This window comes from Strongylocentrotus purpuratus, unplaced genomic scaffold (genome assembly GCF_000002235.5).
Source record: "Strongylocentrotus purpuratus isolate Spur 01 unplaced genomic scaffold, Spur_5.0 spur5_scaffold_14, whole genome shotgun sequence".
Classification (NCBI taxonomy): domain Eukaryota; kingdom Metazoa; phylum Echinodermata; class Echinoidea; order Camarodonta; family Strongylocentrotidae; genus Strongylocentrotus; species Strongylocentrotus purpuratus.
Window position 1 is genome coordinate 22,646,692 of NW_022145599.1, and position 14,608 is coordinate 22,661,299.

The 14,608-nt window shown below is 36.5% G+C and overlaps 1 protein-coding gene across 5 annotated transcripts in view; it reads right to left on the bottom strand.

The window, feature by feature from the left end:
* Window positions 1-8,472: 8,472 nt before the first annotated feature.
* Window positions 8,473-14,608, bottom strand: part of LOC576611 (axin-1) — a 40,971-nt gene continuing 34,835 nt past the window's right edge. For 4 of the 5 annotated variants that reach the window (XM_776899.5, XM_030984485.1, XM_011684131.2 and 1 more), the window contains one exon: window positions 10,604-10,759. In XM_776899.5, the coding sequence (XP_781992.2) occupies window positions 10,627-10,759 (133 nt within the window). In that variant the 3' untranslated portion in view covers window positions 10,604-10,626. Of the gene's footprint in view, window positions 10,760-14,608 lie in introns of all 5 variants that reach the window. The other variant, XM_003729028.3, reaches the window with a different exon arrangement.

The following is a 14,608-nucleotide window of genomic DNA, read 5'->3' on the forward strand; positions in this document are numbered from 1 at the left end:
AGGACTTGCCCTCACAGATTTCTGAGTTTTTGCACTGAATGTGCGGTGGGAAATTGTAGCATTTAAAAAGAAACTGCCTTGAAAGACGTAATTTTGTCTGGTAACATTTTGGATATGGTTTCAGCAATCCTGCTCATTTTCATTAGAAGAATATTTGCTTTTACCAGATAATCACACATCTCTCTTTATACACAAAAGCTAAATCAAAACAATTTTTTTTGTTGACTTGTGTCAAGATCTCATGGACAAAAAAGTGCTTTGATGTTTCTCTCCCTTTGTGTTTGAGATAATATGTGTTGCAAGTTCTTTGGATGGTGGGGGGGGGGGGGGGGGGTTGGGGAGGGGAGGGTGGTCAGGGGCGGACTTGGACTGAAATGTGGTTGGGAGATTTCGATGCGACTGGCCCGCCTGACCTACAATTAGAAATGAATTAACCCATTTTTCCCATACTTGTCAAAAAAATCACTGATGGAGATATGGCAGGCACATCAATTGACAAGCAAATTTGAGAACCAGGCTTTTACCACAAATCAACCGGCCCTCAATCCAAAATACCAACCAACCCATGAGGAAAACTGGCCAGTCCGCCCTTGTGGAATTGCAATATTTCATGTTCTTTTGAAGTGCTGCCTTGCTCTCTTTATTTGCTTTTTATATGCAAATTAATTGTAGACAATTACTTATGTACAAATATTCTATGTAAATGCTGTCACCACATGAGATACAATGTAACATGTTAATGCTTATGTCTCGTTTGAATGCAGGATCAAGATTCAAATGTAATCTCTGAGTTTATGTTAGTTTGAAATTTAGCCCAATATCTAATTAGAATGTCATTTATAGTCATACTTTATAGTTATCCTACGTGTATCTTTAAACCTGTGGTATATAAAAGGCCACCTGCAGAATACGTGCTAGTAGACATGTATAGACAGCTTGCTATTGAGAACAGGTACAACTTTCTAGTGATTCATTATGTTGATGACAATGTATAGACGTTCATCCATTAGTATTTCATTCAGGGAATATATTATTTATAGTTACCCATTGTGTATACTCTAGTTGGTAACTACACTCGGTTAAAGATCGAAATTTAACTAATTTATGCAAACTTATACAGACATGTACAATGTTCATAAGAAAGCATATACAGGGTACAAAATAAAGCATGACTTCTCCCATATTTTTGTGATCTTTTTTTTTTCTCTGTAATTTTCTTTGTTAAATATTTGAATTTTTTTAAGTGAAGAGAAATTGAAAATTTGTAAGGTGTAGTGCGAAAAGTTCTTGATGAAAAAAACTTGATGAAAAAATGTTTTGTTATTTCCTACATAGAGCAGAACAAGGACTAATTATAAGCTTAACAAAAAGTTGGAGGTAGCATATTTTGGACTGAAATGGGCTCTTTGTTCTTGTTTTCAAAAAATTCTAAGTCAGTATCTTGATTATGTATCTTCTTTTGTTTTGATTCTCAGAACACATTTCAAAACACTGTGGAACTTAAAGGAACATGTTGAGTCAGAATCATGTTTATTTGCAGAAAGTGAAATTAAATTTAAAATGTGTTTGAAATTACAAGCTCATTGTTGATCATACCTTATCTTATTTGTTCTATAATCTATAGTGCCATGGCCATTTTCAATTATTCATTTATTACTGTTACTTCGGAGTAATTGATTTGTTTTAAGATTATGATTTAGGATGATTCTTATTGACAGTATAAAACAGTTACCATAGTTTTGAAAATTAGAATAACGTATTTAGAGGGTTTTTTTCTTTTTGGTAATTATAGCTATCTGGGTTAGCATTTTGATGAAATTCCTTAATTTCTGTATAAAGATTGAAATTTGTTACATTCCACATGTAAAGCAAAATGGATGTAAAAAACAATGTGATTTTAAATATACTAAAGCTTATTCCACAGTAATAATAGATGCTCTGATAAGAAAACAAAAGTCATTAACATATATATATAGTTATAGCATACTCAAAACAGACTAGCCTATTTCATTTAGTAGTTCGAATTTTGCAGTTGCAGTTCCTTATAGCAATATTTGTTCAGGTTTGATCATAAACTTCATGATATACAAATTGCATTTGTACAAAAACTATTTATTTATGAGTGACTCTATGGAGTTTAGCACAAATTAGTGTAGAGTAATAACCTGTGAAGTCAGTCAGTTGCATGATGCAGTTTGGCTGCCTGCCATACAATTAGACACATTTTATTTAGATATGAGATATATGTATTGTAGGAAACCCTTCTCACACAAATGTAATATAATGTCGTACAAATTTTGTTTTTCTTTACTTTCGATTGGTCATTGTATTTCATTTTATGGAAAAAGTAAATATTACAAATCACTTCTTTAAAAGGGAAATGTCAACTTTTGTTGCAGGATTAACCTTTTAAAAAATGTTTTGAAAGAATCTTTCTACTTGTTAAGAGGTCATTGTTATACCTCCACAGGCTTCTTCTGTAGGGAGTGGTTCATATCTTCTCTTATGCCATAAGTCATGTTCTGTAACAAGTAATATTTCTTTTAATTGAATCTGCCTTCATTTTTGTATGACCCACCTACAGAATATCTTATGCTTGTATTTTTTTCCAAGTCCTATCTGGAGTTTTTCTTACAAAATCAAAATCTACAGAAGACTTGATGTCAGTCTGCAATATTTTCTTAGAAAATAGTGCCACTACTTTCTATTCATGACTTATGACTGTTGGAAGTTCCTTATTTTTGAGATGCTAGCCAGACTTGTCAAGCTGAATGTAATAGCAAACGGACAGTAGTTTATAAGCCCCTAGTGATGTAGCTTTTCAAACAAGGACCAATACCAAGAAATAATATGAATAAGAGCCAAAAGGATGGAAGGGACAGATAAAGCCCGCGAGATAGGTCTCATCGGCCTTTTGAAAACAAAGTTGAACCTGGTTGAATGAAAGTGTTGGTCTTTATTCTGTACAAATCTCTGCATTTTTATAAACAAAATTAATCAAAAATATCAGTCCAGTCATAAAATGACAGTGAGAAATTAATGACAAAGATGTTTGTTCATTTTTAGAATTATGGTACTTTTATTTTTTATATAGAATGAAAAGGTTGTCAATTTGAAGCTGCGTATATGAGTGAAGTAATTCTACCCTCCTAGTCTGCTGGGTTTACACGTTCTTGTACAGAATTGATATCAATCCTAACTTATTTGCTATTGATATCAATCGCAACTATGTAAAGAAGAGATAGGAGATGGATTTGGATCATTCGCAACTCTTTATAAGATGGGGCCCAGCCCTGGCTAAAGTAAGGCCGGCCAAGCTTTTGGGGCTTATTGTTGAAAAAATTCTTGGTATTGATCCTCAAGCCTTGTTCACATATGAATTGGTAAACCGCCTTCAAAAAAAATCATCGTTGCAAAAATGAAACCCTTAAAGTGTAAGTGAAGTAGGGTGAACAAAAGGTTAGTTGTAGATCCCTTCTCATTGATTATGTGTAATAATAGTCAAAAGGACATTACGCATGTATCATTTCATTTTGCCACGGTGGTATTTTTAAAGGCATTTACAGCATCATAATTGTGTGAATAAGGCCTAACTAACTAAGGTAGGAGTGTGATCGCAATATTATGGGAGTGTTATTATTTGGGAGAGGTCTGTGACCTTTTGTCCAAGGCATGCTTTAAATCGTGTAAATTACTAGTCGATTGAATAAAAAACTTTTACATAAACGTGTATTCCTGCAGTCAAAACTTTGCCTTGATTATTGTCACCATGTGAGAGGAATATCCATCTTGATTATGAACATTTATCATTAAGAATTTTTTTAATGGAATATGATAAGGAATTAGCATCAATGTGAATCTCCCTTGGATTCATTTTTGATCCTATTATATTACTTTTTTCTAAATGCAAAGTCATCACAAATTATGTTTCTACCAAGGACAATTGGAAAATAGAGTCAGAAATGTTAAAGTAGCTATTCATTGATTTTAAAAACTTTATTTTCATTATTGCAAAGTTGAAACAAGGTTATCAAAATTCAATGCTTGGAAACATTCGAAGTAATGATTATTATAACGTACAAAATGCTAAAATACAGCCCCGGTATATGAAGAGCTCTCCGAACGCTGCCGAGATGTGTGACATCACATGACGGACATGATGTGCACAAGCAGACGATGTCCCATGACATCTCACACATTTTCAGTGCCTGTTTTTTCATCTTCTCTTGAGTTCTTTCTCTTACTTCACTACCGTCAGGCTAAATGTATAATCTATTGCCTCGCTCTAAACCCGCGCATGTTTTTATTTTGATGACAAATGCAGCAATACAAAAATAAAGGAATCTGTTGCTTGTAAACAAAATAAGACGCCATTGTATCTCGGCTGCACACCGCGGTATGTTAGGCATTTCAAGAGGGAACGAATGCCGTCCTTAATATCATTACGGGGTTTTTTTCAATTTGAAAGTGGTTTCTTTGATTGTTAATTAACCCCCTATCCTGTGTATTTACAAACAAGATTTTAGTTATCAGAATCGGTTTTATATCCCCTTTTGAATGGTTTGAAATGCCATCACATTTAAATACACTAAAACTCTTTGTAATTTGAGAAATAATAGCTTTCCCCCTCTCTCTCCATCTCACACTCCCCCTCACACTCCCCCTCCCAATCCCCTCTCTCTCTCTCTCTCTCCCTCCCTCTCTCCATCTCCCCCTCCCAATCCCGTCTCTCTCTCTCCATCTCACACTCCCCGTCCTAATCCCCCTCCCCTCTCTCCCTCTCCATCTCACACTCCCCCTCCCAATGCCCTCTCTCTCTCTCTCTCTCTCCCTCTCACACTCCCCATCCTAATCCCCCTCCCCTCTCTCTCTCTCCATCTCTCTCTCTCTCTCTCTCTCCCTCTCACACTCCCCATCCTAATCCCCCTCCCCTCTCTCTCTCTCTCTCTCTCTCTCTCTCTCTCTCTCCCTCTCACACTCCCCATCCTAATCCCCCCTCTCTCTCTTTCTCCATCTCACTCTCCCCTCTCTCTCTCTCTCTCTCTCCTACATCAACACTCTGATGCAAATACAATTCAATCCACATGAACAAGACAGTACAAATAGCTTTACTTTGTGTAATGCTTAAAAATATAGCACATTTAATAGTCATCTTTATTTACATGTATACGGATATTGTAGGTAGGCAAATACCGAGCCTCCCATTATAACATCATGTTTTCTTGTCAAATTCTTTTTAAAAAAGACGAAGAATTTGCATTTTTATCTATGCATATCACAAATGACTGGTACAAAAAAGTAGTACATGTACAGAGTCTAAACATGGTAGATTGTACACTGTCGGCATATTTTCATTGTACAATAAAGAGAGGAGAAAAGCTCATTAAAAGAAAACGTTTGGCCTAACATAACATATTTTATAAAACAGTCATTAGAAGAAAAAAATATACACGTTGGCTTAGCACATGCTATAGTTTGAGGTTAGAAGAGTACATGAGGATGTAACAGGAAATAATAGCAACTTAATCTGAATCATATAACTGAAATCATGGTCATAAGGTTAATTTGTTACAGTTAGTTTGCCATTATATATTCATGAGAATACAAAACAAGTGTAAGCAGTGAGTGGGAACGGATTAACAGGCCCAAAGTGTAAATGGGCATGTATTTGTAATTGGGTTGGAATATCCAGTTCATCTAGGGAATTGAATATAATGAAACAAATACAAAATAGATCTTGATCTGATTAAGTGTTAAATTCAGAACTCTTAGGGTTGGCAATTTATGAGTGGGAAACGTTTTATGTGAATTGTTTCTCATGATAATCCTGCAAATCAATTTCTTACTCTGCTCCTATTCCATTTTTGAATACTTTAAAACAACAACCTTTTCCATACGGTCATTATTCAATAATCACTTTTGGCACCATCTTCACTTTACAATACATAAAAAACATTTGCTGGATAAAAAAATGAAGAACCATACTTACATTCTATTTTCTTTAAACACTTATTATGAGAGTTAAGCTATAGTATTAGAAGATATGAAATCATGATGGTCATTATCATTATGATATTCTAATTACTTATAACTTGAATGTAGTAACAGTAATTACGATTATTTATTCAATTTTTGCTGAATTGAGACAGATACTGATTACTAACTTGTGACACCCACAAGAAATGTAGGTTTTTATTGATATTTTCTTGAAAGCAAATATGAGGGCTTAATCATTTTCTAAAAATCCTTTAATGAGTAACTGTGATGGCAGAAGAAAACATGTGCAAACAAATTAAATACTTTCATACTATACTATCTTTAGCAATTATGATGTACTTATGTGATTACGACAGGACTGTCATTTGGCAAATAAGGAATAAAACAGATGAATAATGATGATCAATAATATGATGAAAGGGGAAATAAATAACTCATTACTTATGATTTGCTTGATCTTTCCCAAAAGGGCTTTTAAATACTAGTTGATATGGTCTAGAAAAGATGCACATTGTGAGAGGATGGATACAGGCAGGTTATTACCTTTCCCTATAAATACATGGGTATAAAAATACAATCATAAATAAGAGGCAGCTTGTCATAATTTATGATCTGATATTGTCTGCCCTATATATTACAAAGTCGGTACAAAGCTTGCTTTCTTCTTAATCATCTAAAAAATAATGCAGTACAATAAATTCGGCTCATCTGAGGCATTTCATGGAAATGATCAGTCAGAAGAAGCTCTCTTAGTAGTAAAAATCACTAACTTGGCATATTTCTTTTTACCTTATAAACATACAAAACATTGACATTTAAAATGGTCTAGAAAATCAGAAAAGAAGAGGATTGAAGATAATGTCTCCTTTTCTTTTGTTGCATAGGTCAAGGATTTCTTCTTTAATTATAAATCTTCAAGAGTTTACATGACTCCATATATATATAACTGAATGGGAACACCCAAATTATAATATTTGTTTACTATGATGCTCATGATTTCACTAGTTATGATACGTTTTATTTCTAACCGGTTGCACTACGGATTCCTGCACTTTTTCTGTGGCATTAAGTTTTCTTTAACATTTCTAATTTGCAAGAGTTGAATAATCATTTATAATTATTTGTATTGTTGTTAAATTGGACATAGAATATTTCACAAGGGAATGAACTTTCCATGGAGACCCTTATTTCTCTTTTAAGAAGAAAAATATAGCAATTCTTTGTCCAAACATGTCGTTAAGAACTTAAATCCTTGAGCAAGATATACTGCCCTCAGGAGGGAGGGAAGAAACAACATTTTCTTCCTTAAAGGTACTATGTCCCTTTTGCAGCCAACCTCAAATGCTGTAGAACTTTGCAGGAATTATGAATATGTCATGTAGGTCCTATCTCTGAAATTTAAACGTTAGCAGTGTCCTCATATTCAAATTATGCAAGGAAAACCGTTTACTTGCTAAACTTCACTGTCAGACACTATTGAGTGACTGACTGGCTTTTTTTCTTCTTTGGTAATAACATACATGAAAAGAGTTGTAAAGGGTACATGAGTATTTCTCTACATCAATAACCCACTTTTTGTGATGGCCAAGATTAAACTGATTGAATCTTTGCGCAGCATAAAACGTATGACCATTCGGTACAATGATTTGTCTGAAAATCAAGACTATTACTTTTGGGCTCTATAGCCCTAAAGTCGATTTTACAACTAATAGTCGTTATTTTCCCACTTGAAGACATTTTCAAGCCCCACCTTTTTTAGGGAAGTTCTAAATTAGTATTATCTTTCAAATGCAATGCAGTTGGAATTTAACTTTTTCATTTTTTTGGCCTGCAAATGAGACATAGTCCCTTTAATGTACATTGACCCACACCAATGCTTAAATTCTTGTCCATGGCATTGCTTGGAATTATCAGTTACATGTATTGTGCTGGGTGTTGATTTTTTATGCCCAAAAGACTCAGGTGGTTTCTAGCTCATGCAGTGTTCTGGTAATTGGTGAGGTGTTTAGGAGAAGTGTTGTTTTGGTTGAGCTAGGAGTTCATGAACCTGCCAAGGTGTGAACATGGGTCGAGCAGTTCAGGACCAGGATAACCAATGTTTTATGAGTTATGTTTCCTATGTAGTAGGATTTTGCTTTCAGGTGGAGAATATCTGTGGAGACTAACTAATCTTCATTAAATCAAATAGAATAAATAATATTAAAAGGACTAGAGTACAAAAATCCTCTACAATAGGCTCAGTTACACTTATAAAACTGCATTTTTTATAACCAAATCATTTACACTGGGATTTTTTTTAAAAAGCTGAGTTTGGCTGCAAACAAAAATCTAGGGTTATTTGGCAAGTTGTACACATGCGCATCATGTCTGCTTGCAAATTTTTGTCCCTGGTGCCATGCGGAAAAAAATCAGAGAGCTTGGCATGGAGTTAGATAAATCACACTCCTTAGCAGGGCCTTCGGGGGATGATTTTTATTTTTTATTTTGGGGGTAGTTCTATAGCAACTTCCTCCGTATGTTTGCAAATTTAGAAGAATTTTTGCTAGGAACAAAATTCAACAACTTCCACATAATCCCAATTTAATGAATATGGTGGGCAAAAAAAGCCAAAGAAGTGGTATATATTGAATACGGTACAGCTGTTTTGTACTTGTTTGCACTTTGCAGTGAATAATAAATCCATCAATTATTGAGGCAGGGCTGTAAGTCGATCATTATTTATTCCCCAAGATCTTACAATACACTGTCTTTGCATAAATTTTGGATCAATCCCTAGAAAAATGGAAAGCTTACATGAATTCAATTTGTTTCTATGATCCCTCAGTTTGAATTACATTTGGATTTATTTCCAAGGATAAAAGGAGCTTATTAAACTCTTTTTCTCAAAGTTTCAAGAGTTTATAAACCATCTTTTCGATTCATGCCTTGCCCAAATAACAGGTTTTGCAATACTCTCTGTCGTGGTTAATGACCCAACATAATGTCTGCTGTGAACGATATGATGGGCTTATTATTAACAACATCCTGAGAAGCTGTTTTGTTCAAACCAGTAAGTAACTCTGAAAAGGCATATGCGTTAATACCTCTCTGGCTCTCAGCAGACGAGTGATATATCGCCACTGAGACTGGGGGAGACTGAGGAGGGAACAGAGCATAATCTTTGCACCTCCATAGATAGAATATACAAGGTTTGATGGCCTGCTTATCAATAATGAGATCAAAACACTGGATTATGTTATCTCCATGGTAGATGATGTTTAAGCCCAAACTTGACCCTCTTCTCTCTTTGTGCATCCGCATCACTTTGCATACCTCTCATCCATATGAGTTCTGTCCAACAGCAAACCAAAGCTACTCATTCAAGAATGGAGGCTAAAAAACATGCACAAATAACAAATCAAAAATAGAACTAATAAATGTTGTAAAAATGCAGCCTGACAACACAACAGCACTTCCATCATGCATTTCTTATAAGACCTAAAAATCAATGCGATGATAATAAACAGTCTGAGGTAGGATGGTCTGAGATGTCAACTTAAAAAGGGAAATACCCTAAATCACGCTCTTCTATTCACTCACACAAAATGAGCGTATATTCATGAAGAACGTCCACAATAACAAGAATTGATGATGGTTTAACCTGAATTCAGCATGGAAATGGTGAATTTATGTATACATAAAGCTCTCCCAATGAGGCGTTTGTTAATCATTTACCCAAATAAAAAAATTGTTTAAAAAAAAATTGGGGGGACTGATTCGCTCAAGAAGGATTTGTCTTCTGACATTTTTTGTTTTGTTTTTACATTACAATTTACCATTTGTAGCTTGCATGCAAGCACTACCATCACTGCCAGGTGAAAGTTTGGCAAAATCATGTTGCAACACAGGGTCATTCTATTAAACTTCTCCTTGTGAACATAATACATGATCTGAAAATGTGACTGAATGGTACATTATCACTGCCTCAAAGAATCTATATAGATATAATTTATCAGCATTGTGTAAACATATTGAACTCCATCAACCTTCCCTGTGTTGCATCGTTTTGTTAAATCGATAGTGCCCCTGACCAAGTGAGAGCACTAAACGTTCAAATATATTAGCCTGCCCCTCAAACAAATTTAGAAGTATTTAAAAATTTCACCAGAAACATGGCTTCACCCACTGTCATGGTTACTAAAATAACAAAAAAGATGCTACTCCACTCTCTGAACTCCTCGTCATACAAAGTTGCCTGAGAAAGTTGCTACGGTGATACACATCATCACGTATAAAAAGTTATTACTATATCTTGCTCTGTCAGTTTTAAATTAGAAAACACATAGCTGAAGAAGTCTCCCAAGTCCAAGTCCATCTTGGCTTTACCAAGCATACATGCTTGATGAGGAGGGCATCCCAATAAATCCCAGTGGTTCCTATGGTAATGTCATCCCAGTGGTTGCTATGGTAATGTCATCCACTGAACACTGCAGATGGAGAGGTGATGAGATGTAACTTGTTCATGTAACTCAAAGCACTCTTAGTTCTGTGTCCTTGACAGCGAGCGAGCTTCATTCCATGTCAGTATATCCAGAAGGGATCCCATCTTGTTGGGATCAGTCGGGTTGCTATGGTGACAGATAATGCTGCTCAGTGATCATCGACAGATTCCACCTTGCCTACCACTTTGCCTTCATAGAGGGGCAACACTGCATCGTCATCTACTATGATCTGATGAACCACTCCAGACTCAAACTCAGTGCTGGGCATCTTGAATGTATACCTGCATAACAAAGAAAGAAAAGGCAAGAATGGCAACATTAAAGATTAAGAAAAGTGTTATCATTTGGATAATTATTTCAACATGCATCATTTCTTTCATAACGTGAAAACAAAAGAATTTTGAATGTATCCCTGACAATGCACATGAATGAGATATGAATGGACCATGACTTGAAAGTTGCTTCAACAAGATGCTAATCATATACAGTGAAACCTGTACACACATACTGCTAGAGGGAGACAAGAAAAGTCGTCTGTATAGACAGGTGGTCTTTTTATACAGGTTCCTTAAGTACATGTTTCAATGAGAAATGAAGTTCAAGGAAAACAAAAAATGTCGTCTTTATAAACAAGTGGTCTTTCTATAAAGGTGGTCGCTAAGGCAGGTTTGACTGTAGCTATGATACGTGTTCTGTCATCGCTTCGTACCAAACGGAGGTAAGAATAATCATATCAGAGAGGACCACACAACTACAGGAGGTGTGGAAGTCTTAAAGCAACAGTAGGCAACATCTTTGTGACCAATGTCAAGAGTACATCCATCTTAATGACATAGGCTGTCTGTATGAGCCCCCCTCCCCTCTGTGAAACCAATTTGGGCTAAGGCTAAGGCTAAGGGTGTGCATGTTTGGCTACCAGCCAAGGGGCTTACCCAGCCCAGTCAGGTAACAAGGATCAAAAGGGGAAAGAGAGAAAAATTGAGAAAGAGATAGAAAGAGGGGGGGGGGGGAGAGAAAGAGAAAGTGAAGTGGAGGAAAATAAGGATAGAAAAAAATGAACAAAAGAAATTAAGGAAGAAATGAAAGATGATGTCAGTTCAGATGATTAAAAAAGGGAAGGTTATTAAAAAGGATAGTGGGAGAAGGTATAGATAATGATCTGTGCTGTCATATCAACAAGAAGTGTTTCTGTTGCTATGGCATCATGGGTCTCAGGGTAAAAATCATGATGAGTGTGGGGACAAACGATGCATCATCTCACTTCTTGAGCGATTACACTTTTAAACAGTCAGATGAAGTATACATGATGTGAGCAGGTTGTTAAAGCAGGTGGCCGCCCTGGCTAAGTGGAAAAAAGAGGAAACGCAAAAGAAAAAGCGAGGAAGAGACGTTCATGGCAGGTTTTGGAGAAGAAGAAGAAAGAAAGATAGAAAGAGCATTGAGGCAGGTGATCTGGCATAGGAGGAAGTCTACAGATATAAAAGATTAGTCTCTCAGTGACACGAGAGGACAAAGAGAAACTTGTCTGAGGAATTCAAGGATTTGGATATTGTGAAGCAAAGAAAAAAATGGATTTGTAAAGAGATAGAATTCTGAGTCGACAGTCAAGGGGGGGGGGGTCGATGAGAGAGAAAGTGAGAGACAAGTAGATGGCCTTGGGGCAAGGTTCAATATCAAAAGCATCCCGCCAGCCAGTAAAGCAAGGTGGCCTGCAGGTGCATCCAGAGAAGAGAGACTGTATCCCATCCCAGCATGGAAGACCTCTCTCTCCATTGGCTAGGAGAGCACAATTCAAGAGATGACGATGACAAGGAAGAGGCAGGGCAGAGATGAAATGAAATGAATTTTTTTTTTTTAAAGTAAGAACAACATACAGTCAATCTTGTGTCACCAAATGATGGCGATCATTCCCGGAAGTACAGATGAGCTTCTCATCTTTTTAGAACATGAAATACCATTTATCAAACTTATTCGGTGCATGCAGTGGAGAATTACTCCTGATCTTCCATCCTATTTATTAGCCAATTGACAAGATGGTGAAGAGAAAGAGAACAATGAATATACCACAAGATGGCCGTACTATTTGGCCAAGGCAACTAGGCATCATGGGACTGACCCCCTACTGGGTTGAGCACTGGTGGTGGAAAGATGAATGGGCATAGGATGGGAGAAGGGAGAATATGAGGGATGAACGAAGATACAGAGACAAGCATGAAGGATTTTGGTCTCCAAGGCACTATCAGGGGTAAAGATTTCAAAGGAGCAGCATTTTGTGAGGGGGTGAAATAAATAATTGGACAATGAATTTGGCGGAGACAAGGGAGGATCAAACTCCAAGGGTAAGGAAAAAAAAAAGTAATTCTGCCAATCAAATGTAGTAATCAGACAACTTAAAGCTAATCAGCATAAGAATGGAAAGCTGATTACAACTGGAACATAGGCCATAGTATTTTCAATTACAAAAGCATGAAAGTGGAGAAAATTAACTATTTTTTTCCCCTTAAAAGAAAAGGGGGATTTGGTAACAGATATAAATCTGAGCGACAATCTGCACTGTCACTGGCCAATTAGGGCGAGGGTGTTGGGTTTCAAGAGGTGAAAATTAGCTACAATGTCCTGCAGCAGCTAGGAGGAGACTTTGGACGGACGGAGGGTCGATGCGGCATGGCATCAAAGGGACCCCTAGCGAGCGGAGTGAATTAGGAGGGCATCACAATCACATTTACCATCGAGAGCCGCTTGTCACAATAACTTAGAGTTCAATCCCAAAGACGGCTTGGCCAGATGAGCAACCCATTTTCCACAACTTCCTCAAAATATTCAAATGAAGAATCACTTCTCTTTTCTAATATCAAAACATCCCATGAAATTCACTCATTTCACTCGCTCTTTTTCTGTTTTCCTATTGGTAATTTGCAAACTTAAATTATGCCTGGAAGAAGCCACTGATAGCAGATAATCAGACACTTGTGCCTCTTTCCGATGACAAACGTGAATTAAACTGTAGCCTATTCCTGTGTGAAAGCACCAAGGTCGTGACCTCAAGAAGAAAGTCTAAATGCTCTGCAAGCCACAGTCGGTCGAACGAAAAATGCATTACCACGCGGTCAATTACAGAGAAAATGGCAGGTGAAAAATCCCACCACAAACCCAGACAATTCAAACCAGTCACTCTCTCTCTTCTTCCTCCCCTTATTCTATATTCCTGTCTGTTTCTACTGCCGGCCTCTCCATCTCTAATTGAAGTGCCCAGCATAAAGATATGCAATCAATATTTTGTTTCAAAGATGACACATCAACCTTCAGTATCTCCTTATCAATATAATAGCACCATGCATCTCAGACTCTCCAGTGCTTATACAAATATGATATGTCAGGAAATGATCCCTCTTGAAGTTCAGGGAACCATAGACGAAAAACAAATTAAATGACCATCAACAAGAAAATAAAGGATATAAATCTGATTTTCAGACAAAAAATGAATTAAATTGATTGGCTGTGTGATTAAAGGTAATACAGAGTTTTGGTATGGGGTCTTCAATTTAGTTCAAATGAACATATTGGACAGTATGTGCGATTTTACAATATTCAATGATCGTTGTTGCGGTTGAAATCGAGTCTAAAGTGATGAAATTGTAAATAATAAACTCTTTATGTTGTATAGCTCCCTCTCAAGACTGATATCCCTTTAGCTTTAAAACAATGTTTCTTGACTACAATCGACAGATTTGCTCTTCCCGTTTGGAAATTATATATCAAGACTGCATATTCTGAGAGTTACATGGTCGCAGCTACCATGAGATGGCCTTAGACGCTATTTGAAATATTTGATTTTTTCCTTATTTTACAAGTGAATGTTGAAAAACAGCCTTAGTCTTTGCACATAATGTTATAAAACAGAGTCGTGTTATAAAACATTCTTTCTAGTTACATCTCGGATACAACATCGGAGTGTGAGCAAGACAAGACTTAGGGCTTCAGCAGTGTGAAGTTTCACCAAGTTGTTCTGCCCTAGTTGAAAACCCCTTGTACAATGCGATTGATTGCATATGAGTGAAGGTCAATTTCATAGCAGGAATGCAGGCAGGGTTGGACCATGGTCCAAGCGTTCACGTGAGAGCGGATGCAGT